The 26,635-nt window shown below is 38.9% G+C and overlaps 1 protein-coding gene across 13 annotated transcripts in view; it reads right to left on the bottom strand.

Annotated features, from left to right (window-relative positions):
- invs (inversin) overlaps positions 1-26,635 on the bottom strand; it is a 277,037-nt gene that overhangs the window by 37,242 nt on the left and 213,160 nt on the right. For all 13 annotated transcript variants that reach the window (XM_043690031.1, XM_043690027.1, XM_043690029.1 and 10 more), the window contains 3 exons: positions 22,802-23,519; positions 2,829-3,064; positions 2,447-2,527 (listed from right to left, as the gene is read on the bottom strand). In XM_043690031.1, coding sequence (XP_043545966.1) covers positions 2,447-2,527; positions 2,829-3,064; positions 22,802-23,519 — 1,035 coding nt within the window. The remainder of the gene's footprint in view (positions 1-2,446; positions 2,528-2,828; positions 3,065-22,801; positions 23,520-26,635) is intronic.

The following is a 26,635-nucleotide window of genomic DNA, read 5'->3' on the forward strand; positions in this document are numbered from 1 at the left end:
CCCTAGTTCCAAACTTCCAGCTCAGCACTGTCCCCATGACTTGTCCGGACTTGTCCTACCTGCCTATCTCCTTTTCCACCTATCCACTCCACCCTCTCCTCCCTGACCTATCACCTTCATCACCTCCCCCACTCACCCATTGTACCCTATGCTACTTTCTCCCCACCCCACCCTTCTCTAGCTTATCTCTCCACGCTTCAGGCTCTCTGCCTTTATTCCTGATGAAGGACTTTTGCCCGAAACGTTGATTTCGCTGCTTCTTGGATGCTGCCTGAACTGCTGTGCTCTTCCAGCACCACTAATCCAGAACCAGACTAAACAGGCCTATCCCACTGCCCTTATTGAAGGAACCATATTAGCAAACATCCGGTCATCTGGCACTTCACCTGTGACCAGCGAAGTATCATCTCTCATTCTTTTAAATTCCAGTGAGTAAAACCCTAACCTGTTTAGCCTTTGCTGATTAGATACCTCCATAGTGGGGATTATTCTCCTGATTGTCTCTGAACTGCCTCCAATGAAATGATATCTTTCCTTAAATAAGGAGAGCTGCTCAGAGTACTCCAGATTTGGCCTCACCGTGTATAGTTACAGTAGAACGTTTCTAGTCTGATACTCCAACGCCCTTGAAATAAGGGCCAACTTTCCATTAGCCTTCCTGATAATGTGTTGCACGTGTTCTACCTTTCTACATTTTGTGCACATGTATCCCCAAATCCCTTTCTGCAGTGTTTCTCCACTTAAGTTATATTCTATTCTTTCATTCTGTCTTGCAAAATGAACAACTTCATGCTTTCCCATATTATACTCCATTTGCCAACTTTTTGCCCACTTACTATTTCCTTGTTCCCCACAACTGTCTCCCCAGATTCATTTTCTTATGGGCCAATGTTACTTTAATCTCTTTCTTCCTTTTTATATATTTAAAGATGCTCTTATTGTCAGTTTTTGTATTCTTTGCCAGTTTGCTTTCATAATTTATTTTCTCTGTCTTTATCTTTTTAGTTCTTTTTTGCTGGATGTAGCTCTAACATTGTCAATAACAGCAAAGGATAGCATCATTCATACTTACGATTCTCCAATCTTTTGCTGTTTAAGGTAATTTTCCAATTCATTTTGCAAGTTACCAATTGGATAAGCTTCCACTATTCTTTCAGACAGAAAAATCTAAATCATAATGTGGCATGAAACAAAAATCTCCAATCTCCTAGATACTTTTCCAATTGTTTCAAATCCATGTCCTGTGATTAATGACCACCTTGGTAGTAGAAACAGTGTCTCCTTATCTACTCTATCCAAATTCCTCATAATTTTGTCACTTCTATTAAATTTCCATTTAACCTTCTCTCTGCTAAAGAGAACACCTCTGTTTTACCTGGAGCCCCCAATGAAGATCCCCATTCCATGACTTGTTCATGGGATATAAATGTCATTGCCTAGGCCAGTGTTATCATCTATCTCTTAAAGCCTAGACGGCAGCTAAGAGTCAACCAAATTGCAGGAGGTCTGGAGTCACATGTAGGCCAGACCAGTTAAGGATGGCATGTTTCCTTCCCTACAAGACATTAGTGAAACAGACGGGTTTTTATGAGAATTCATAGTCGTTACATGGTCTTCATTAGGCTAACTTTTAATTACAGTTGTTTTTTAATTCAAATTTCACCATCTGCCATGGTGGGAGTTGAAATTATGTCCTCAGAACAATAGCCTGAGGTTCTGAAATGCCAGTTCAGCGACATTACCGTTGTTCCTAGAATCTATCATTCTAAAGGAATAAAAGAATGTTTTGACAGTCCATCTTTGAAAATTTATTTGAAAATTTCATTTTCTGGGCACCTTTTTGATTACCAGAAGATTACAGATTAAATTGCTTAAGGAATAAATTCAAAATCCACATTAGTAAACCTAAGAGAGACTGTTACACTTCAGGTGTTATACTTGCTACAATATATAGTACAGACAATGTTAGTCTTAGTTCACTTTCACATCTGTGTCATGAAATTACATCTCCATGGCCCACTCCAGAGATTTATATAAATAATCTGGATTGACATCTCAGTGCTGCAATGGGGCTGTCATATTTTTGATGATCTGCCTTCTAAGCAGAATACTGAAAATCCCATGGTTCCATTAAAAAAAATGTGAGTTCTGAGAATACTGCCTACATTTACATTGGCTGCACCGAATTCATAAAAGGCGCCACATAGATGCAAGTCTTCTCTGCTAATGCTTCTATTATTAATTTAATGTTAGGAATGCCTTAGGACAGCTAGTGGTGAAACATAAACTGACACTAAACAATAATATTTGATGCAGATTTCAATAGATTTAATATTTGAAATTTTAAAAAATGCAATTCTGAATACTTGAAGGAAATGGCAACACTTCAACCAAGCTGTGGCAACATTGTTGTATCTAACAACACAAAATGTATTTCTATACTTACATGTTTTCTGGACAGAGATATGACCATTTCTGAAAGGTGATGATTGTTGTGAAATGTACCCTTTTTCTTCCTGAGGTTTCCCTGACAATTAAACAAAAAAACAAACAACTAATGCCTCGTACAAAGCTCACAAGTTCTATAAATAGCAACTGCTACATTGCAATAATTAACGTCTTTACTCAGGTACATATTAATTTATGTATGGCATAAAATCAATGAGCCTGCTTGTACTTATTGGTTGTCTAATTTTCAGGACGCCATTCACTCTCCTGAAAGAAACAGGATAATAATTTAACGAGATTCAATCTGCCCTTTTTAATCCTTCTTCCCATTCCATGCATATATAAACCTTATTAAGATGAAATTGTTGAAAACAAGTTACCATAAATTTGCTTTAACACTGAATGTTGCTTAGCCGTCCGTGCACAGGGACTCCTGTTGTTGAATGTTTGGCTGCTTTTTCTGGAAATAACATTCACGATATTGCCACTGAGATTCTTCCTCCAGGCTAGTTGAATGGTGAAGGCAGCCACCTCTTGCTTCCATGTCTTGTCATCATTGTCCCCATTCTGACGTCGGCAGCGAAGGAGCAACACCAGGGCTTTTCGTATCCTGTAACTACAAATATAAATACAGTACTAACACTTTTCGGAACATTACAAATTACATTTCCATGTGGCTGATCCCAAAAACCAATTTCCTATTTCCCACTTCCTCCAATAAATATCCAATTCTGAAACAAACACAAGGAACACTGAAAAAACTCAGCAGGTCTGGAAGCATGTGTGGAGAGAAACCAAGTTAACATTTTGTGTGTGGTATGCCTCTTCCCTTCTACTTTGTTTTCTTTCACACTTTTTACTCCACTGGTAGCTCATTGACCACTCTGCATATAAAATAGGTAAATGTAAATAGCTTGTGCACCTCCTCTAATCTAAATGTTATGCTGAGAATTAAAGAGTGACAACAGGAATAAGATGAAATCTTATAAGTTCACACGGTAAGCTACATTTCAGTAGCATGAATCATAGAATCCCTAGAGTGTGGAAATAGGCCATTTGGCCCAACAAGTCCACTCCGATCCTCCATAGAGTAACCTACCCAGCCCAATTCCCCCATTCTATTCTAAATTAGCCCCTGATTAATGCACCTAACCTACACATCCCTGAACACTGGGCAATTTAGCATGGCCAATCCACCTGACCTGCACATCTTTGGATTATGGGAGGAAACTGGAGCACCCGGAGGAAACTCACACAGACACGGGGAGAATGTGCAAACTCCACACAGACAATCGCCCAAGGATGGAATCAAACCTGGGTCCCTGGCACTGTGAGGCAACAGTACTAACCATTGAGCCACTGTGCTGCCCAACAGAGCCACCGTGCCACCCACCAGCACAATCAGGGTCCACGCCAATGAGAGGAGGGGAATCTTCCACACCAGGTCTGTTTTAGCCTTGAGAGCAAACCTGAGAGTGTAAACAGATTCTTGTGATAACAGAAAGACCACGGACGGAAGATTTTTGTTTAATGTATAAAAATGAAATATAAACAATATTTGTGGGAGGATAAAGATTGATGGTTTGTTGTTTTTATGGGGCAGAGTTTGAGCAGAGGTGTGGCAGAGCTGGATACAGCTAGACAGGATATCGGACAAAGTTTTGTTTGCCAATTTAAGAGTCTCTCCCTGAGGTTATCTGAACAAACACATTCATGAGTTCTCCTGTGGTTTTTGTAGGAAATTAAAACCAACAATGGTGTAGTCAAGCAGGAGAATTGTACCAGGTCCTTGCGTTACCTCTGAAAAGGGGTGAGTACATTTTATTTCCCAGCCACTGAGAGGCCTACCTGAGAAAATTCTGTCCAATTATCTCAAGAAGCTTAGGGGGGGCCTCAGGACAGAAGGTGGTGAGTAGAGGAGGCAAAGCCATGCTAGTGGGCTGTTATACGATTGCAGACAGTAGTCAAAGCTGCACAGATTAGGCTCGACTACTTGTAAGTAAAAACGTTGCTGAAGTGTAGCGGGGAAAGTAACCCCAGAAGATGATAAGTGGGATGGTCTTACAGGAGTCGAGATTTTATTGGTTTTGAACATCGAGAAGGAGAAGCCTCTGAAGTTAAGGTGACATTGGGATATTTAATATACAACTGATAGATTGTTTAATGAAAATGTTAGGATCTTGGGTAGTGGAAGCAGTACTGGAAATTGCAGAGGTATGCAACAGTCATTATGAATGTGTCCTTGACAAACCTTTGAAAGAGATCATAAAAGGAACAAAAGAGTTCAGAACAAGCTAGCGTACAGTACTCATTTGTGTGCTTTATAGATGAATAAAGAAAATAACAAGCTGCAGGGATTTGTTAAAAAAAGCTGCAGGGTATAAATGGTGACTGCAGGTAAGTAGTGTACCATACAATGGCATTGTATTACACGAGTAAAAAACTGTGAGCAGACCCAATGCTGCAACTGGATATACTGGGTATTGATTTATAAATGGAACATAAAACAGACTTCTCCCCTGATTTAGCTAAAATCAAATGTGTCAAGACCAGACAGCAGCTGTAAGTATTACCTCATAAAATGAGGTAATTAACCTTGGAAACATAGTTCACGATGCTTCCCCATCAAAGGGGATTCCGCAAACATCACAGATTCAAAATAGGCTTGATCAAAAGAGTTTAACAAGTGATTTTTTTTTCTGTGAATAGCATTGACCTCCATTTAAATAGTAAGCTTCTAAGTGCTGTAAAAATGAATTTTTTGCGGTGGTGAAGTTCGACATATTCCAAAACCAACAGACAAACTGGAGTTTAGCATATAATCAATTTCAACATACATGCATTTGTTCTCGCTTGCAGGAGAAAAAAATATAAATAGGAGTGAGAAAAACCTAAAACAAAGTGTGAAATATTACAATAAGATGTCATTGGGAAAGTAGTTTACCCTGTCTCTTTCAGAACAGCAGAGAATAAACTTTTTCTGTTGACAGCGTTTTAAAATCTTACCTCCCGTTCCATGTGGCTAATGTTTGATTTTGGACAAGACTGGGTTTTGGTTTCTAAATTTACAAAAATGATCAGATGTTACAAACTCATTGGGCTGTGAACCAAAGCCATAGTGGTTTTTATTTTTGTAACTTCAATAGATCTGAAGAAGCACCTGGTGATACAGCAAAAGGCCTAGGAGCCTTGCAGATAGCCTTGCATATTCAAGGATTTATCTATGGACCTCAAAACAAAAGACTTTCACAGAGTTGGCCTGTACTAATCAGGCCATTTGCTTTCTTTACAGAAAACTACCAAGCCCAGGCATAAGTGTTTCTGAAATTGAGATTAATAAAACATCATTTAATTTGCATAAAAAAAGGGGAAAGATTGTTTGGGAATAAATCAATTGATCAATAATAAACCTGTCAGCCCAACAACACTGCCAAGCCTGTACTTAACAAAAAAAGGCAAAGAGTATTGTTGCCACATTTAAATTTGGAATAATTTTAAAAGAAGGGAAAGTTGAGCATAATCTACAAAGTTACTAAGTATGTAAATTAGCTCACTGAGCTTGAAGGTTTGTTTTCAGACGTTTCATCACCATTGTAGGTGACATCATCAGTGAGAGTCTCTGGTGAAAATTTTAGGAAAATTTGTATTTTTTAATGTTTGGAACCACATAGTAACTTTTGATCTCTGTTTTAAAAATATTATGAAAACTTTTTTCAAAGAAATTGGACAGTATAGTTTCTCTGAATCTGAATCAGATAGAATGATGATTAATGGGATGTTGTGGTTCTGTTCGCCGAGCTGGGAATTTGTGTTGCAGACGTTTCGTCCCCTGTCTAGGTGACATCCTCAGTGCTTGGGAGCCTCCTGTGAAGCGCTTCTGTGATGTTTCCTCCGGCATTTATAGTGATTTGTATCTGCCGCTTCCGGTTGTCAGTTCCAGCTGTCCGCTGCAGTGGCCGGTATATTGGGTCCAGGTTGATGTGCTTATTGATTGAATCTGTGGATGAATGCCATGCCTCTAGGAATTCCCTGGCTGTTTTCTGTTTGGCTTGTCCTACAATAGTGGTGTTGTCCCAGTCGAACTCATGTTGCTTGTCATCTGAGTGTATGGCTAGTAAGGATAGTTGGTCGTGTCATTTCGTGGCTAGTTGGTGTTCATGGATGCGGATCATTGGCTGTTTTCCTGTTTGTCCTATGTAGTGTTTTGTGCAGTCCTTGCATGGGATTTTGTACACTACATTGGTTTTGCTCATGCTGAGTATCGGGTACTTCGTTCTGGTGAGTTGTTGTCTGAGTGTGGCTGTTGGTTTGTGTGCTGTTATGAGACCTAGTGGTCGCAGTAGTCTGGCTGTCAGTTCGGAAATGCTCTTGATGTATGGTAGTGTGGCTAGTCCTTTGGGTTGCGGCATGTCCTCGTTCCGTTGTCTTTCCCTTAGGCATCTGTTGATGAAATTGCGCGGGTATCCGTTTTTGGCGAATACATTGTATAGGTGTTCTTCTTCCTCTTTTTGCAGTTCTGGTGTACTACAGTGTGTTGTGGGCCACTGCATTCCGCAACCCAAAGGACTAGCCACACTACCATATACCAAGAGCATTTCCGAACTGACAGCCAGACTGCTGCGACCACTCGGACTCATAACAGCACACAAACCAACAGCCACTCTCAGACAACAACTCATCAGGACGAAGGACCCAATACTCAGCATGAGCAAAACCAATGTAGTGTACGAAGTCCCATGCAAGGACTGCACAAAATACTACATAGGACAAACAGGAAGACAGCTAATGATCCGCATCCATGAACACCAACTAGCCATGAAACGACACAACCAAATATCCTTACTAGCCATACACTCAGATGACAAGCAACATGAGTTCGACTGGGGCAACACCACTATTATAGGACAAGCCAAACAGAAAACAGCCAGGGAATTCCTAGAGGCATGGCATTCATCCACAGATTCAATCAATAAGCACATCGACCTGGACCCAATCTACCGACCACTGCAGCGGAAAACTGGAACTGACAACCGGAAGCGGCAGATACAAATCACTATAAATGCGGGAGGAAACATCACAGAAGTGCTTCACAGGAGGCTCCCAAGCACTGAGGATGTCACCTAGACAGGGGACGAAACGTCTGCAACACAAATTCCCAGCTCGGCGAACAGAACCACAACAACGAGCACCCGAGCTACAAATCTTCTCACAAACTTTGAATTAATGGGATGGCCACTTGGAGTAAAAAGATAAGGACAGGTGTCATTATATGAAATATATAAAGCAAAAAGAAAGTGTAGATGAAATTAATTATTGACAGCTTCCTCTTGGAGATAAGACAGAAACTGAAGAGTGAGTCAGACATGTACACCTACTTAGCAAAATGATAATTGTGGTCAGAAGAGCAAGAAAATGTATTTTAATTGATGGCACATAATGCATGGATAAATTGATTCTAAAATAATGAAAGTGGTATTGGTGAAAGGAATAAAAATTAAAATTAAAATAATTGGGTTTAGATAGTTGAAGGCTCTAAGAAATTTTTTATCACAGAGGACTGTTAAGACTATGTCATTAAGTTTATTTGAGGCTTAGGTACACAGATATTTATTCAACAAGAGAATCAAGGATTATGGGGAACAGAAAGGAAAGTGTAGTTGAGAATTATCAGATCAGCCATGATCTCATTGAATGCTGGACTTGATGGACTTGATGGACTGCATGACTTACTTCTGCACCTATGTCTGATGGTCTTCAGACTATAGGGGCACAAAGGTGAAGGAAGAGCTGGAATATCTTTTAAGTCCACAAATAATTTGTTTCTGTAATTTTATGTACTGAAACCAGCCAACAATGCCCTTGGTATGCAACATCAGTCAAAGCCTTGGTTCAAGCTGTTGGCTTTATGTTTAGTAGTTGCCAAAAAGTTTAATATTAACTAATATCTTTAGTACATTGTATGCTATGCCCATTGATCCCTTTAACCCTAAGAATTATATCTAACTCCTTCTTGAAAACATTCAACATTTTGGCCTCAATTTCTTTCTGTGGCAAAGAATTTGACGGGCTCTCCACCTTGTGTGAAGAAATTTTTCATCTCAGTCCTAAATGTCGTACTCTATATGATTGCATTATGACCCTTGGTTGTGGACTGCCCGGTTATCAGGAACATCCTTCCAGCGTTTACCCTGTCTGGTCCTGTTAGAATTTAAGAGGTTCCTGAGCTCCCTTCATTCTTCCAAATTCCAGTGAATATAATCCTAACCGATCCAGTATCTTTTTGTACTTCATTTCTGCCATCCCAGGATTCAATTTGACAAACCTTTGTTATATCCCCTTCCATAGCCAGAACATCCTTCCTCAGATAAAGAGACCAAATCTGCACACAATACTCCAGGTGCTTTCCCTCGACCATCCTATATATTTGCAGCAAGATATCCCTGCTCCTATACTCGAATTCTCTCGCTACGAAGGTCAATACATCATTTGCCTTCTTCAGCACCTGCTGCATTCACATGTTTACTTTCAACAACAGTTGGACAAGGACACCCAGGTCTTGTTGCACCATCCCTTTTCCAACCTATCACCTTTTTCTTGCTACCAAAGTGGATTACCTCACATTTATCCAGAGTATGCTTCAGCCGTAATGCATTTGCCCACTCACTTGTCTAATTATAGAAGCCTCTGTGCATCCTTCTCACAATTCAGTCTCCCACTCAACTTTTTGTCATCTGCAAACTGGAGATATTACGTTTAGTTCCCTTACCTAAATCATTAATATACGTTGTAAATAGCTGGAGTCTAAGCACCGACCCCTGCGATAACCCATCAATCACCACTTGCCACTCAGAAAAAGACTCATTTAGGAATCAGTTCTCTATCCATGTTCATTCACTACCCCAATTGTTGTCTGTTGTATTGACTTTTACCTAGCAGAGGCTGAAAAGCAACCCTCCAATACTTGCTTGTACCTGTTCATGGACCACGACTTCATTATTGAATATAAAGCCATTGTGTTGCTGACCTTATCTCCACGGAAGCTCTTCCGTCTGCAGCTTCTATCCCGAACAAACCAAACCTACCTCTGTTCCAAATTCCATCAGCAAGATTGTTGCAATTGTACCAGCCTCCATCACTTCCTCTGGCAGCTCATTCCATACACATACCACCCTCTGAGTGAAAAAGTTGCCCATTAGGTCTCTCTTATATATTTCCCATCTCACCCTAAACCTATGCCCTCCAGGTCTGGACTCACTCACCCCAGGGAAAAGACTTGGTCTATTTATCCTAAAACATGCCCCTCATAATTTTGTAAGCCTCTAAAAGATCACCACTCAGCCTCCAATGCTCCAGGGAAAATAGCCCCAGCCTATTCAGCCTCTCCCTATAGCTCAAATCCTCCAACCCTGGCAACATCCTTGTAAATCTTTTCTGAACCCTTTCAAGTTTCACAACATCTTTCCAATAGGAAGGAAACCAGAATTGCAAGCAATATTCCAACAGTTGCCTAACCAATGTCCTGTACAGCCGCAACATGACCTCCGAACTCCTTTAATCAATATTCTGACCAATAAAGGAAAGCATACCAAACGCCTTCCTCACCATCCTATCTACCTGCGACTCCACTTTCAAGGAGCTATGAACCTGCACTTCAAGGTCTCTTTGTTCAGCAACACTCCCTAGGACCTTACCATTAAATGTATAAGTTCTGCTAAGATTTGCTTTCCCAAAATGCAGCACCTAACATTTATCTATATTAAACTCCATCTGCCTCTTCTCAGCCCATTGACCCATCTGGTCAAGATCCCATTGTAAGCTGAGGTAACCTTCTTCGCTGTCCAGTACACCTCCAATTTTGGTGTCATCTGCAAACTTACTAACTATACCTCTTATGCTCAAGAGTGGGAGATCATTTCCTCTTTTCTGCCAACTAAGGCCCAAACATCAATTCCAGGTGGAACAGCAATTTACTTGTACTGCTTTTCGACGGAGCATACTGTATTCATGTTGCACAATGTGATTTCCTGTACTCTGGGGAGGCAAAGCATGACTGCTTTGTGTGACATCTCCATTCAGTCCCCAAGTATAACCCCAGTCATTTTAATTCACTACTCTGACCTTTCTGTCTATGGAGTGCGAAAATATTCCAAAGCAGTTTGATACAAGATCAAAGAATAGCATATTATGTTCTGACTAAACACTCATTGTTGAATTCAACAACTAAAGATCCAGGGAATACAAGATGAATGATAGCACCCTGTGAAGCACCAAGAATTGGAGAGACCTTGGTGTGTATGTCCACCGGTCCCTGAATGAAATGGGACTGGTCGATAAAGTGGTTAAGAAGGCTTATGGGATACTTTATTAGTGTTTAAGAGAAAGAAGGCAATGCTGGAAGTGTTCGAAAACATTGATTAGGCTACAGCTAGAGTACTGTATGCAGTTCTGGAATCCATATTATAGGAAGGATGTGATTCCACTGGAGAGGGTGCAGAGGAGATTTACGGGATGTGCCTGGGCTGGAAAGTTTAAGCTTACAAAGAGAGATTAGATCAACTGGAGTTGGTTTCCTTGGACCAGAGAGGATTAAGGAGAACACGATAGTGATGTATAAAATTATGTGCAACATAAGGTTGACGGAAGGAAACCTTTGCCCTTGGTAGAGGGATCAATGACCAGGGACATAGATTTAAAATAAGGGGCAGGAGGTAGAAATCTTCAGAACATTTAAGTAGTATCTAGATGTACACTTGCGATAGCAAAACACAAAAATACAAGATTATAGATCAAGTGCTGGAAAATGGGATTAAAATAGATGGCTGTTTTAGACCAGCACAGACTCATTGGGCCAAAGGCCCTTTTAATGTGTTATCGTTTCCACCTTGTTCTGTGTGGTTTTTCTGGGATTTTTCCTACTGGCTTGTTTCTTATACTCAGCTGACTGCTATACAGTTGTGCACAAAACATCTGGACACAACTTTGCCTGTTTATTGCATCCATTACCACACCTTTTGGCTTTTGTGTCATGAAATCTTTTAATATTTGATCTCTTCTACCCTTCAAACTATCTCAGCCTCCCTTTGGTTTACCTGTCTTGCCACCCATTCTATTGGCTAAAAGCTTACATTGTTTCTGTGCTGAATACCTCTACGACTCTATCAAGTGGAAACGTTAATTCTGTTTTTCTCTATAGATGTTGCTTAGCCAGCTGATTATTTGACTTCTTAAAATTTCAGTAGTTGAGCTCTTATCAAAATTAGACAATAGGCACTCTGTTCCTTCTAAAGGAAAGTAATTGCCTGCAGAACTTGTATAGAGTTTAAAAGTGGGAGCTCTTATTCTTTTCTTGACCATTGCAATTATAATAGGCTGCATTCCAAATAAAAAAATCATTGTTGGAAGTTGTCACATTTCAAAAAGTATTATTACCATTTGAGATTATTTTGTATCTTTAACATAAGATTATTTTGTATCAGTGCAGACCTTGTAGGTCTGGAGAAATATTGTAGAAATGAAATCAGCACTGAAAGGGTTTAAAATAAAATTGCTTTCCTGGACATGAAGTAACCATAGGAGCATTACAGAAGTTAAATGAGCTACAATCTGGACACAGCTTTTACTGTGTAAAGCACGCTTATAAGTTTTAGGCCAAAGAAGATCAAACAGTAAATGACAGGATCTCCCTGGAGCTGCCCTATGTGGAATAAATATGCATTGAATCATTTCCCTTGTGTTGCTTGTTACTATTTTAAAAATGTAGATTGAAAAGCACAGCTGTTCTATTGCAATTTGAAAAGAATTCCTAGAAACCTCTGTAGACATTTATCAATGGGTAATAATGAATGCTGGTTCATACGTCAGGGTACAATATGCAAACTAAAAAGCTCATGTCCTCACCCGAGTGTCCCACTTTGCTGTCTTAGTTTTGGTGTAAATTTGTAATTAATAGAAACTTAACTTAGATATAAGGTTATAATATCCAATGAGGAACAGACTTCCTCCAACTTTCGTGATATGAAAGCGAAATGGGTTTGGTGAGTTTGGACATGTGTGCCACATTTAGCTGTAAAAGTAGTAGCAACTTAGCATCTGTGGAGAAAAATCAGAGTTAAACTTTCAGGTCCAGCAATCCTTCTTCAGAACTTCTCAGACCGTTCCTCACTCAACCTGAAATTTTAACTGTCATTTCTCTCTACAGATGCTGCCAGGCTTTTCCAGCAGTTTCTGATTTACAGTATCTGCAGTTCTTTTGGTTTTTATTTAGCAACTTAGATTATTTCACCATGGTCCAACTTTAATTCCGGTTGCATAGAAACTCTGCGATTTAACCTCAACAGGTTTCTTTATTAAAAAGCTATGAAAATGTACATTCTGCTTTTTTATTGTGATTTATATACTGAGTGTCATTTGTACACATTGCACAAGTTCACTTCTGAAAGGTTAGAACAGCAAAGTGATCCAAACCAACCTAACACTTCCTAACTACTTGCATCTAATAAAGGAAATCCATGGAGAGAGCAGGTTTGTATGTGTCAAACATGGTTATTAGAAGTCATATTTTAGACAACCACAGGATGACAACAGAAGAAAAACTGAAATAGTACATCCTCCCTGGGAATTTCTTCTAAAAATTCATAACAAGCTTGTTAGATAAGTGCAAAAATCAAAAAACATAAGGTAACTCTTGCCTATTGCAGCATTATATTCCAAAGCACTTCACAGGAGTGTAATGAATCAAGCACATATTAGAGTTGGTATTTAAAAGTTTGATCAAAAAGATAGGTTCTGAGAATCACCTTAAAAGAGTTGAGAAATGTAGAAAGGCATAGAGATTTCTGGAGGGAATTCCAAAGGCTAAAATCTATGTAGCTGAAGGCATGGTCACCAGTGGTGACCAGTGGTGAAGCAATTACAATTGAAGCTGTCAAGATGTATCGGAGGGTTGTAGAGCTGGTGGAGGTTGCAATCCATGGAGGAATTTGAAAATAAGAAGAACTTTAAAATTGAAGCAATCACATCCTGTAGTGCATCAGTGGGCACAGGGCTGTGCAGAACTTGATATTGGAAACAGACTTTTGGATAAACCTAATTTTATGAAGAATAGCCAGGATTGCTTTGGAAAAGCCAGATCCCAAGGTAAAAGAAGTGTGTATGAGAGTTTAAACAGCAGACAAGCTACAGTCAAGCAGAATCAAATGCTGGTTCCAGAGATTTAAGTAGCTGATCAGATGGTGCAGATGTATGATTAGGGCATATGGTTAACCCTGGCAGTTGCCAAAAGGAAGAATGGATTTGGTGGCTTGGGAACTAAATTTGTGGTAATGATGAAAGGTAAAGGCTTCAGGCCTCCTGAATGTTTGTTGAAGGAAATGTCTTCTCATCTAGTACTGAATGTCAAACAAGAAATGCGATTAGATAGAGTGAAGGTGTCATAAGAGGTCGTAGGGAAGTATAACTGGGTATATAGCAGAACAAAATATAAAATGGATTTTTGAAAATACCGTGCACATTTGGACGTAACAGCTATTAGATATAAGGCATCACTACATGCATCACATATCTAAATGTATCAACGGATACCAGAAATATCTTAGGATTTATGCTCTGATCTGTACTAGGTCAGGGCATTTCATCAAGATTGGAAACAGGGCCATTATAATTAGCTTCAGTACCCTGGGCAATGAAGGGATGAAAAAACAACTAGAGTTCCCACTTGTAAACAAAAATCTAGTAACATCTGCTGGAAATTATACATGTGGGTATCAATGAGGACAGGATCAGGTTCAGCTTGACACTCCAATAATTGATATCTTAGAAACATTCGTTGGTATACTCAGATACAAAGTTTTTCTTAGGTGAGGCTTTGGAGGGCTGCTGGCATATGTGTAACATAATGTGGCAAGAATCAGTGCCATTAACACAGGAAAAGGATGAACCAAGGGCCCTAAGAAAAACACACCACCTTAAATCTTAGCTTCCAATTCAGTTTCAAATTTAATTAACAAATCATATGAGTCAACATTGAAATGTCTTGCAAGTTTGTCACAAGACAAGTGAAAAGATTCTCAATTGTTTACAAAAGATCAAGCTAATTTGAACAAGAACACTGTGACATGACTACAATTATGTTGCAGATGAGGTTGCCGAACCTAATAATCTATTTCTAGCTATTTTAAATAGGCTTCCCACAGTAATAAAAAAAATAGGAATATTCTTCCAATGAGCAAATTAAAAGAAAAAGCAGTTGTTGGAAAAGAAAGCTTGATAACATGAATCACGAGCTCTGGTTCAGTGTCTCGATCAGTAACTTTGAATACTTTCCCCTACAATATCAGAGCAAATACTAAGAATTGGAGCAACAGAAGAAGTTGTAGAAATGTTCAACCAAAATAATCTCTCTGCCTCGCATGCTGCAAGACAGGCAATAGATAGACTCGTTAATGCACTTATTCATACATGTATGTAGGTCTTTGAGATCTGAGCTGAACATTTAGTAATATATCTGCATTCCTTTTGTTGTAAAAGGTTTTCATTGAACATGGTGACGGTAAAATGCCGGTAAAGGCACAAAATCAGAAAATTAATCTCACTGTTCTAATTATCATGACTCAAGTTATCCATCTTCTATGAGCTGGCAAGAGTGGACACTGGCAAGTTTAAACTCAAAATTACTGACAGAAACATACAACAAACATGTATAAATAACTCATAAAGAATGAACTCCATCGTCACTGTCCTTCTTAAATTGACAGAAAGGAACTACCTTATTTGGGAACTTTGAACTACTCAGTTCAGATACTCATTTGTGAAATTATGGTAATTGAAACAAGTTCCTTGATTAAACAACACTGGATCATAGAATCCCTGCAGTGTGGAAGGAGGCCATTCAGCCATCGAGTTTGTACTGACCATCCAATGAGGATCCCACCCAGACATGGCCCCCTATCTGTATCCCCACATTTACCACAGCTAATCCTACATATTACGGACAATTATAGCATAACCAATCCACCTAACTCACACATCTTTGGACATTTGCATCGAGCCAAAAACGACTCTGACACAGGGAGAATGTACAAACTCCATGTAGACAGTCACCCAAGGGTAGAATTGAGCCCAGGTCCCTGATGCTGTGAGACAGCAGTGTAAACCACTGAGCCACCATGTCACCTGTAGATATGTATCATCTTGTTGGCATTTAAAGAGAAAAAAAGATTTTTGTTAATATCAATTATCAGATCATAGGAAGGATGCACTGAGACTTTACAGAAAGTGGATGTTATTTATTTCATTGCTGAGACTCAGAATTATAATGTATCCGCTTGAAGTTACAAGCAGATTTTTAAAATATTTATTCCCAAAAAGTAATTTACGAAACATGATTTTATTTATATGGTAGAGAAAGACCATCCTATTTACTATATAGTATTTGAAGTGTTTCACAGAGGTACAAGGGAAAAAAGAAATACAAAGGCAGAGAAGAAGAAGTGACCAGGAGTTGGATCAAAGAGGTGGAAGTGTGGTTGGGTTTAGCACAGCCAGCAATGGTAACGTAGAAGGAGAGGGATGCACAACAGGCGAAGCTCAGAGAAGAGTCATGTGTCTGAAGGTTGTCAAATAACATGTTACATAGATAAGGAGATGGAGGCCATGGGCAAGTTCAACACAACCAATCAAGTTCTTAATTTGATAGACTGGGTAACTAAGAATCAGTACAGGTTGGCAAAGTCAGGGACGTTGTGTAAATGAGACTTGGTTGGGCAAAAGAATGAGCTGGAGTGTTTAAAGGGCTGAGAATTGGGAGGTTGGCTGAGAGCATTCTAATAGTTGGGTCTGTAGGTGATAGTAATAGATGAGCAATTCACCAACAAACTGAGGCAGAGTGCAGGATGGACAATATTAGATAAGTAGAAACAGGTGTTCTGTGTGATAAAGAAAAAGGAACAAGAACAGATCCACACCCAATTCCAGAATTAATGCTGTGAGGTTGGGCATGGAAACCTTTGGTGGAGTTACTCTGGAAATAATCAGATAGCTAGTAGTGGAATCAGCAATGATATTCCAAGGGCTATTGAGCAAAGCATATTTGTTCAAACTGGATTTTGAAACATATTAAAATCACAAATCCCGTTCTGAGAAGTGTTTTCGGAGTTATGAGGAGAGATTATACAAATTAGGCCTGTTTTCTTTATAATTTAGAAGGTTAAGAGTGATCTGATTGAAGTCTTCAAGATAATAATAGGCAAATAAAAGAAAAAGAAAAACCAATTTCACTGGTTGGAGTTTCTCAAACTGGGGGGCATAGTCTGTAAATTAGGTGAAAAACAACTGCAAGTGAGAATTTACTGTATGTGCAGCCACATTGTCGATCTGCACATATCTTCAGCAGAAACTCAGAAGCATTCAATTCATGATGTCAACAACAACTGAAAACGTTGTTACTCATGACACAAGTATGGGGAACATGGGAAAGTGGTACAAATTTTCATACTTTGCAATGTGATTTAATAAACTTATTAGCATAACATTTATACAATACCAGTGTGCACACAGAATTTGAAGTACAACATTTATCTTTCCCTCCACTTCAATGAAGAGTAACTGCAGCTCAATCAAAGATAGAGACAGGTTGTTTGGATTGCTGAAATGCTTTTGACTATAGTAGTTTGAATCTTTGGTCATTGGGAAAAGAGACACATTGCTTTGTATTAGTTATAGAGTGGGTGTGCAATGAATAACATGGGGAGTATTTTGAGTGGAGATTTCAGTTTATGTTTTAATATATTTCCAGTTCCACGTCCCTTTTCATTATTATCCTTCGCCTTGGCCAGCAATACTCCAATCCTATGAGTATCAATTAAAAAACGTGTAGCTACCTTTCTGTTGCAAAGCATTTTGTCGGAGATCAGCCACATATTGATAGGCCATTGCTAAAATGCATAGATACTTGCCAGTCTGTTTAAGGAGGCAGACAAGATGTTCATACATAGCAAATTTAAACTTTACTTTGGAAAATAGCAAAATAAAAATTTTTTTTAGATTTTTAGTTATTTTTTATATTGGTCACAACACAGAGACATACACCCAAACCAAATCAGCCTTGCCTCCTCCATATTTGCAATGCAATAAATTAAAACGTTTAAAGACTCTCAAAACTGACCCCAATGGTTCGTAAGCAGATTTTTTGAATAACCAATCCCAGACTTAGCAAATAATCAATTCTCAACACCAATTTGTAGCTTAAACAAAAGACGTATTCATTTACAATACAATAACTTTCATAGAGCAAAATTTAACAAAGTAATCTAATTAGTCTACGCTATAAACACAAAAATCTTAATTTTCAGACTCATTCACTCAAAATATAGACAGACAGACAAACAAACATAGTCATGGGATAAATAACAGAAAAGAGCAAAACTGGCTAGATTACTTTAGTGGTTTTCACTATACAGTGTTCCACAGGTAGAGATGATGGTTTCTTGACTGATTTTCTGTTCTCTTAAATTCTAAGAGCTGATAAGGGAGGTTAGGCAGGGAGTGTTCAATCTTCATGTTATAACATCAATGTCCAATTTTTTTTCACCAGAACACACCCAAACCCAATTCAAACTCTGACCACTCCCTGTCAGACTGAGTGTCTCCTCCACAAGGTCCCAGTTATCATGCAAAATCTGAGTTTCTGCTGTCTGTTTAAACAATAATGCTCTTCCGCAGTGATGAGGAATCCATAGAACCTCTTGATGAAGAACCCAACCTGCAAATTAACTTCTCGGCCTGGAGTCATGAATAAATAAAAGCTTGTTGGGTCTGTTTTCCTTTTAACACAAGTCGTTATCCACAGTCCAAAGGTTATCTTTAGCTTATAGTTCCCAGATCACAGCTTTAACCCAAACTGATCAAAGAATAAAAACAATGAAAATTCAGCTATGGTTCTAACAGCATCAAGGAGCATGGGGAGAAAGTGGGAATTATGGCTAGAGATTCAGATGTGACCTTTTAATGATGAGCAGGCTCGAAAGGCCAAATGGCCTACTTCTGTTCCTAGTTTCTATGTCTAAATTGAAAATCAGGAAGGGTAATTAATTGTTCAGCAACTAGTTCAACAGTGCTTGCAGGCTATTGAAAAGAAGAAAGACTTAAATTATGTTATGCACACTGTGCATTCTTTGCTTGCATAGTACAGAATACATAACTTACAACTGTTTGGGGCAGCAAGACAAGGACAGAAGGATTTTAAGGATGAACTGAAACATACTCACTCTCTCATCAATCTCTAAGTTAGTGCCAGAGAAAAAGCAACAAAACAACAACCCATTCACCAATATCTACCTCCTCTCAATTAACGTTACAAAAGCAGAATGTCTGAGCATTGACTCATTACTGTTATGGGCATTTTCACTGCATATGTTAGCTGCTGCAATCCTATTTTACGCTTCAAAAGTATTTCACTAGCTGCAGACGTTCTGAGATTATGAAAGACATTAAATAAATACCAGTTACTTCTCTCTTTTTAAATGGATCATGTAATTTTTTTGAATTATGTTTTAGAGTGATAGTTTCTGTAGGTTTTTTCTACCACCTTATATGCCCATCAGGATCTATTTTTCACCATAAAGAGCTTTCTACTACCTCTTTTAAAATGCTTTATTTCTAACATGGGTTCTGTTTTTAAGGTTCCTCAACTGTTTTTGGTAAGCTACCAGATTTTCTCTCTTTTGAGTCTCAATGCTGCAAACTATTTCCACCATCTCTTTTTCCTCCACTTGGACTTAGTTTAAATCCTCTTAGGCTTCCTGCTGGCCCTAAATGCATTTTAAAATGCTTTTCCTTTCTTAATGATCTATTATTATTTTTTTCCTGATTACTTTAAAACAATTAGTGTTTTTCTCTACAGAGATTGATTATTCAAGTTAATTTTGCCATCACACAACACCCAACTTTCATCCTTCTTGCTACTCTCTCTAATTGCCTTTTACCATGTTTTTCCTGCCACAATTTCCTACTTTAAAACTTCTAGGAATGATTTTGACAGCCTGGCTTTTTTTTTAATCGTTCAATTGTCATTTGCTTGTAACACTTCTCTTCACACATACAACACTTTGACCACTCAATGGAAGTTCATAAACTATAGAAACTGAAGGTTTCCATATTTATACCTACAACATCACTAATAATTGGAAGTATATTCACTTTGTCTTAATTCACCATGAGGAATAGAGCAAGTGATCTATTAGTAAATTCTAAAATTCAACTAATACAAATTGCTATAGATAATGGAAAATAATTGGCCTAAAGTTCTGTAAAAGTGTTCTGGCTCTGTTGTCAGAAAATATTACTTTCATTTTGGCATATTTATTTCTAAATTTCACAGTTTCATAATCAGAATACCCATTTTTTAAGTTAAAAGAAGTAAACTTTCTATTTACAGAAATTGTATGCAATCATATGTAAAAACAACATTCATGTTACGTGATGACATGTCAAATGCACTCAGGTGAGGGATCAAAATTTATGAATGTAATATTGTGATGAGAGGTAGGACTTGAACTCAGAATCTGATTTAAATTTTCAGTTTGGTTACATTTGTAAAAGGATTATTCTGCAAATTAGCAGATTGTGAAAATAAGATCACAGATAGCTTTCAGTGCGATAATGCACTCAAAATCCGACAAACTTAGGTGCCAAAAGTCATCTAACAATGTTAAAATATGTAATGGTACTTACATAATAAGGGATTTCTGAATGCTGTGTCAGATGTAACCAATACTGATGAGACATCCAGCATTCCCATTAGCAGCTAACAAATCAACTCAGGATTCCATAAAATTTGTGGAAAATCTTATTAAATCTTATTGAATTACTGAGGTGGCAGATGACAAATTAGCATTCATAACACAGAAACAGAACTCAGTACTGCCTAACCATTTGAAAACACAAAATATGCTGATTTTTTTTTCCTAGTGAATTTACTTTTATTTTTCCTTGTTCTATTATTAACTTCCCTAATGTCATCTCCTTCTTTGTTAATGTCTCTCTCTAATTAGTTCTAAAGTGTACACAGTCTAACCAAAATTAACAACCTCAAAAAACCCCTCTTGGTTTGTGAAAGTTTCTTCTCCTCTACTGCAAAATGCTCCTTGAGATTGGAAAAATCATCATTTCGTCACTTTCACACTAAATCTACTTAAAGATCTATCAAGGAGAAAAAAACCCTCAATGACAGGATCAGGTCTTACGCACTAACCACACCAAATTATTAGTGACCAAGCCAAGGATTCATTAGCAATCTATTTTTTAAATTTTAAACAGACTGTGGGAGTGATTTGCTTTATTCACCATTTTAATTCAAAAGGGAGCACAAGTATAATATTGAATTCCAACGCCCCTCCCCCAAGTCCCTCCTCCCTACCTTTTGTCTTAGCCTGCTGGACACACTTTCCTCATTCCTGAAGAAGGGCTTATGCCCGAAACGTCGATTCTCCTGTTCCTTGGATGCTGCCTGACCTGCTGCGCTTTTCCAGCAACACATTTTCAGCTCTGATCTCCAGCATCTGCAGTCCTCACTTCTCCTCCTGTCATTGAGCCAGGATAATACTTTGGTTTGGTCGTAATGGTAAAGTATGGAATATGCAGAACCATGAGATTATATATTGTGTTTGAATGTTGATTGTTAGCAACTCATGGCTGCCCAGTGTGAGCTGCTAAATTTGTTCTTTATTTATTCCATTTAGTACAGGCTACAATACTATACAACGTGATGGAGGGTGTCCTCAGTGTGAAGTCAAGATTTTGACTCCGCAAGGACTGTGCGGTGGTCAGTTATGACCAGAGGCATCTGTGATGTATGAACTGCTGCAGATGAGATAAACTAGGTTTTTCCTTTGTGATTGTTCTCCCACCCTTTGCTGCAGACCCTATCTGGCCTATGTTGACGTTGTTAGCAGGGCAATAGGTTTTCAACATGTACTGAGAACAACAACAATTGGCCTAGCTCATGTGCAGAATGATACCATGGGTCAACTGAAAACCAGAGGCATCCTAATGATTATTGATCATTCCACCAGACTAAACACTCTGATACAGTGATTAAAATGGTTGATTCACAAATTGTTAACAGAGATATGGGTGATGAAAGTTACTTGCCACCTTGTTGAACTGAATGAAATCCAGAAATTTCAATGTTATTTGCTGCAAATGGAGCAGGAATTGTTAGAAATGATAAACCATTTATGATCAAGATCATGATCTAGGTCTAAGGCTGAAAAGGTGGGGAGATCATGTAACAGTGTTGTGGAGAAGAAGTGGGGAGGAAGAACCTGATCCAGGTCTGACACAGGGATAAAAAGGATCTGTCATTTTATCATTATCACTTTCTTACTCTCATGAATACCTAAGTTTCATTTTCCCAATCCCAATTAGTCCTTAGTCAGGTTTTCTTCCCTTCGTCTGTTGCTGCCATGCTCCGAGCTTCTGCTGATCTCTCTCCAAAGAATCCTTTTTAGCTCTTCTCTTCTCTTCCTCCATTTTCCTCTCCCTTTCCTGATTTTCTCTGCTCTTGATTGCAGTAGTACTGCCAGGCTATCTGACCTCAGATTTGTAATGCAGGTCTGCGAGGTGTGATCAACTACTAATTTTGATCCTGATGGCAAGAATTTCTACACTGAAAAAATTCTACCCTGACAATGTGCGCATACTCTCATGTGGTGTCTGGGACTTTTCTGGCTTCACAGACACTGTGTCAGCAATCACAGCAAAAAGAAATAACAGAGTGCAAGAACAGATATGTTTGACATAGGAATAAAATGTTAAAAAGTTTTTTTTTGAACGATGCAAATATGAATGATGGCAAAATTTTGATACTGATCACGTGTGATTGATGTGGAAGGCAAAGACGTTAAGAATAAAAATCAGGAAGAGAAATCAAGCTTGCTGGCAAGGAGCAACTGCATGTTCCAGCCTAGAAAAGGTCAAGATTGGTTTCTGTGGTCTCTTGGATTAGTTGGTCATATTTTCAATAACTGTTAATAATTCATCTTTAAATTTCAATATTATACTTGTGCTCCCTTTTGAATTAAAATGGTGAATAAAGCAAATGGGACTTGACCTCTTCCCTTTGCTTCATGATTGGTTTATGCCTTCAGCCATTAAGGCACCACAGCCAGGAATTCTTTCTCCAAATATTCAGACTTTTCATCTCACATCTCTTTTAAGACCTCTTAAGACTCACTCCTTCAATAATCTTTCACATAGTTAATCAAAGGATTTATGTGAATTACTACATGAATGCATTGTTCACGGAACAGACAGAAGCATTGCAACATAGTAATTTAATATTAATAAAGTGTCCTACCTTTTCCATGCCCTCTGAATAACTGCTGCTGCGTTATTCTTCTTCCGAAACAGCTCTTTTCGCAATCTCTCCTTTTCCACTATTTGTACTCGAATTTCCAAAGGGATAAGCTGGATATCAGATCGTCTATCATTCAAAGTGGTAAATGAACCTTTTTCAGTGCTAGGAGATTGCGAAGAACTAGTCCTGTCCCGAGGTGCATTTTCAATAGGATTATCATACATTCCACTGCGACCTTTAGGTTTTGAACAGGCTGGAGGAAGCAAAACAGAAGTGATGGTACCAGAGCACTGGGCGCCAGTTTGCACTGCATTGACAGCATTATCAGTACTGTTTACAATTGCATATTTGGCGCTTCCAGGCCGACTTGAACCAGCAGGTGAGAATCGACCGCACTTTAGTCCTATCCAAGGCGCTTCATATTCTTGGGAAGATTCAGATGTTATTTTATGATGTCTGCCACAAATTAATAGAGGTGGGTTTTGTTGTTTCACTGATTTTTTTGTTGCACTGGCTGATCTAAAGCCAGTAGGTTTTGACTTACAGCCATTGGATCTGTTGGTACTTTCAGGGATCCTTCGATCACTGTCAGTGTTAGCATCTCCTTTTTCTGAAGGAGTGAGCTGTCTGCAAGAGTGTAGTTCACTAGGAATGCTTCCTTCATTGTATTGATGATGATCACAGACACGAGTACCCTTTGAGCTTTTCCTGATAAGTTCTAGAATGATGAAACAAATCACACATTAGTAAAAATAACCAATAAGTTATAACAAACACTTCTTCTTTTGTGACAATTGAGATTGCACCTACATATATGAAAAGCTCTATTCTTGGTATTGTCAATAAAAATTCATAACCATCTATAAATTTCTAAAATTGAGTAATTTATTCTGAAAAATGTACTGGTAAATTTCAAGATTATCTAGGTGACAGGTTTTAGTGTTGGAAAATAGAGCGTTTTTCAACTTTTTACACCAACAATTAATAAGCATCAAACACTTGAAGGTCAAGGAATGTACTTCCGCTGAGTTGTGTCCAAGCAATATATCTCACTTAACCCAAAGTGGTTAACCTCCCTAACACCTTTTATTTCACATCTTAGAACAGCTATCATTACACTGCTGCATAAATACTGCTAATGGGCTTCCTTGACTCCCATTCTCAGCTGCATTCAACTATTAGTGGCTCCTAAGGCTTTTCATGAGCCCTAACCTCAACATTGCAAGTCCTGGAAACCAATGTATGCATTGGTTTCCAGGACTTCTGAATGCCCTCAATGCATTGAGCTATTAACCAGCACCTCAATTAGTCAAACTACCAGGCTTGAAGCAAAACACACTTTTATTCTTACACTATAGTAAAATTACAAACAAAAGAAAGGAGAATTGCAATAACTTGACGCTATCGGAAAACTTAACAAAATAACAGATTATTTAACTACTAAACAGCAACTTTTCCGATGTACTAACATCCCATAAACACCTTGGCAAAGGTAAATTCAGTAAAATAGATTGTCTCACATGCAATTCTCCAGCCCAGGAGGAAAGAACATCAACAGACAACTCAGAGGGAGAGAGAACTCAAGTATTTTGCTGTAGCAGAGAGATATATAGCAGTTTTCAAACTTCAGTAGCTACTGAACATTAAACTAAAATGCTGGTTCTGTGGGATCTTGACCGCATCCCATCATGCTGCTTCTACTGTCCCAAGGCCTCACAAGCTGTTCCCTTTATTAGTTTGGAACAGTCAGCTCGACACCTTTGTCTCAACCTGTCTTCATGAGAATAACTAGGTGAAATTACACCTCTTAAAGCCATTGTATTGTCCCACAGAAACTCAGCTAATAGCAGCACCGAGTTAAAGCATTTTTAAAGGATCGCCACCATTTCCAAAACATTTCCCTTCTAAATTAAATAGATATCAGCTGATTCCACAAAACCAGCTAAAGTCCTATGTCAATCAAGATAACCTCTTATCCACTTTGCGTTTGACCATAAGACCATAAGACATAGGAGTGGAAGTAAGGCCATTCGGCCCATCGAGTCCACTCCGCCATTCAATCATGGCTGATGCGCATTTCAGCTCCACTTACCAGCGTTCTCCCCGTAGCCCTTAATTCCTCTAGACAACAAGAATCTATCAATCTCGGCCTTGAAGACATTTAGCGTCCCGGCTTCCACTGCACTCCGTGGCAATGAATTCCACAGGCCCACCACTCTCTGGCTGAAGAAATGTCTCCGCATTTCTGTTCTGAAATGACCCCCTCTAATTCTAAGGCTGTGTCCACGGGTCCTAGTCTCCTCGCCTAATGGAAACAATTTCCTAGCGTCCACCCTCTCCAAGCCATGTATTATCTTATAAGTTTCTATTAGATCTCCCCTTAATCTTCTAAACTCCAAAGAATACAATCCCAGTATCCTCAGCCATTCCTCATATGTTAGGCCTACCATTCCAGGGATCAACCGTGTGAATCTCTGCTGGACACCATCCAGTGCCAGTGTGTCCTTCCTGAGCTGTGGGACCCAAAATTGGACACAGTATTCTAAAAGAGGCCTAACTAGAGCTTTATAAAGTCTCAGTAGCACATCACTGTTTTGACATTCCAACCCTCGAGATAAATGACAACATTACATTTGCTTTCTTAACCACAGACTCAACCTGCAAGTCAGTCTTTAGAGAATCCTGGATTAGCACTCCCAGATCCCTTTGTACTTTGCCTTTATGAATTTTCTCACCGTTTAGAAAATAGTCCATGCCTGTATTCTTTTTTCCAAAGTGCAAGACCTCACATTTGCTCACGGTGAATTTCATCAGCCATTTCTTGGACCACTCCTAAACTGTCTAAATCTTTCTGCAGCTTCCTCACCTCCTCAGAACTACCTGCCTGTCCACCTAACTTTGCATCATCGGCGAACTTAGCCAGAATGCCCCCAAATCCTTTCATCCAGATCATTAATATATAAAGTGAACAGCTGCAGCCCCAACACTGAACCCTGCGGGACACCACTTGTCACTGGCTGCCATTCCGAAAAAGAACCTTTTATCCCAACTCTCTGCCTTCCATCAGACAGCCAATCCTCAGTCCATGCCAGTAGCTCACCTCAAACACCGTGGGCCCCTCACCTTACTCAGCAGCCTCCGTGAGGCACCTTATGAAACGCCATTTGGAAGTCTAGGTAGATAACATCCACCAGGTTTCCCTGGTCTAACCTACTTGTTACCTCTTCAAAGAATTCTAACAGGTTTGTCAGGCACGACCTCCCCTTACTAAATCCATGCTGATTTGTTTGAATCGGACCCTGCACTTCCAAGAATTTAGAAATCTCATCCTTAATGATGGATTCTAGAATTTTACATACAACCAAGGTTAGGCTACTCGGCCTATAATTTTCCATCTTTTAACTCGATCCTTTCTTGAACAAGGGGGTTACAACAGCGATTTTCCAATCATCTAGGACTTTCCCTGACTCCAGTGATTTTTGAAAGATTACAACAAACGCCTCTGTTATTTCTTCAGCCACCTCCCTCAGAACTCTAGGATGTACCCCATCCGGGCCAGGAGATTTATCAATTTTTAGAGCTTTTAGCTTTTCTAGCACTTTCTCTTTTGTAATGGCTACCATTCTCAATTCTAGCCCTTAACTCTCCTTAATTGTTGGGATATTACTCATGTCTTCCACTATGAAGACTGACACAAAGTATTTGTTAAGTTCTTCAGCTACTTCCTTATCTCCCATCACTAACCTTCCTGCATAAATTTGGAGTTGCCCAATTTCTACTTTTGCCTCTCGTTTGTTTCTTATGTATTGAAAGAAACTTTTACTATCATTTCTA

Source organism: Chiloscyllium plagiosum, chromosome 5 (genome assembly GCF_004010195.1).
Source record: "Chiloscyllium plagiosum isolate BGI_BamShark_2017 chromosome 5, ASM401019v2, whole genome shotgun sequence".
Lineage (NCBI taxonomy): Eukaryota > Metazoa > Chordata > Chondrichthyes > Orectolobiformes > Hemiscylliidae > Chiloscyllium > Chiloscyllium plagiosum.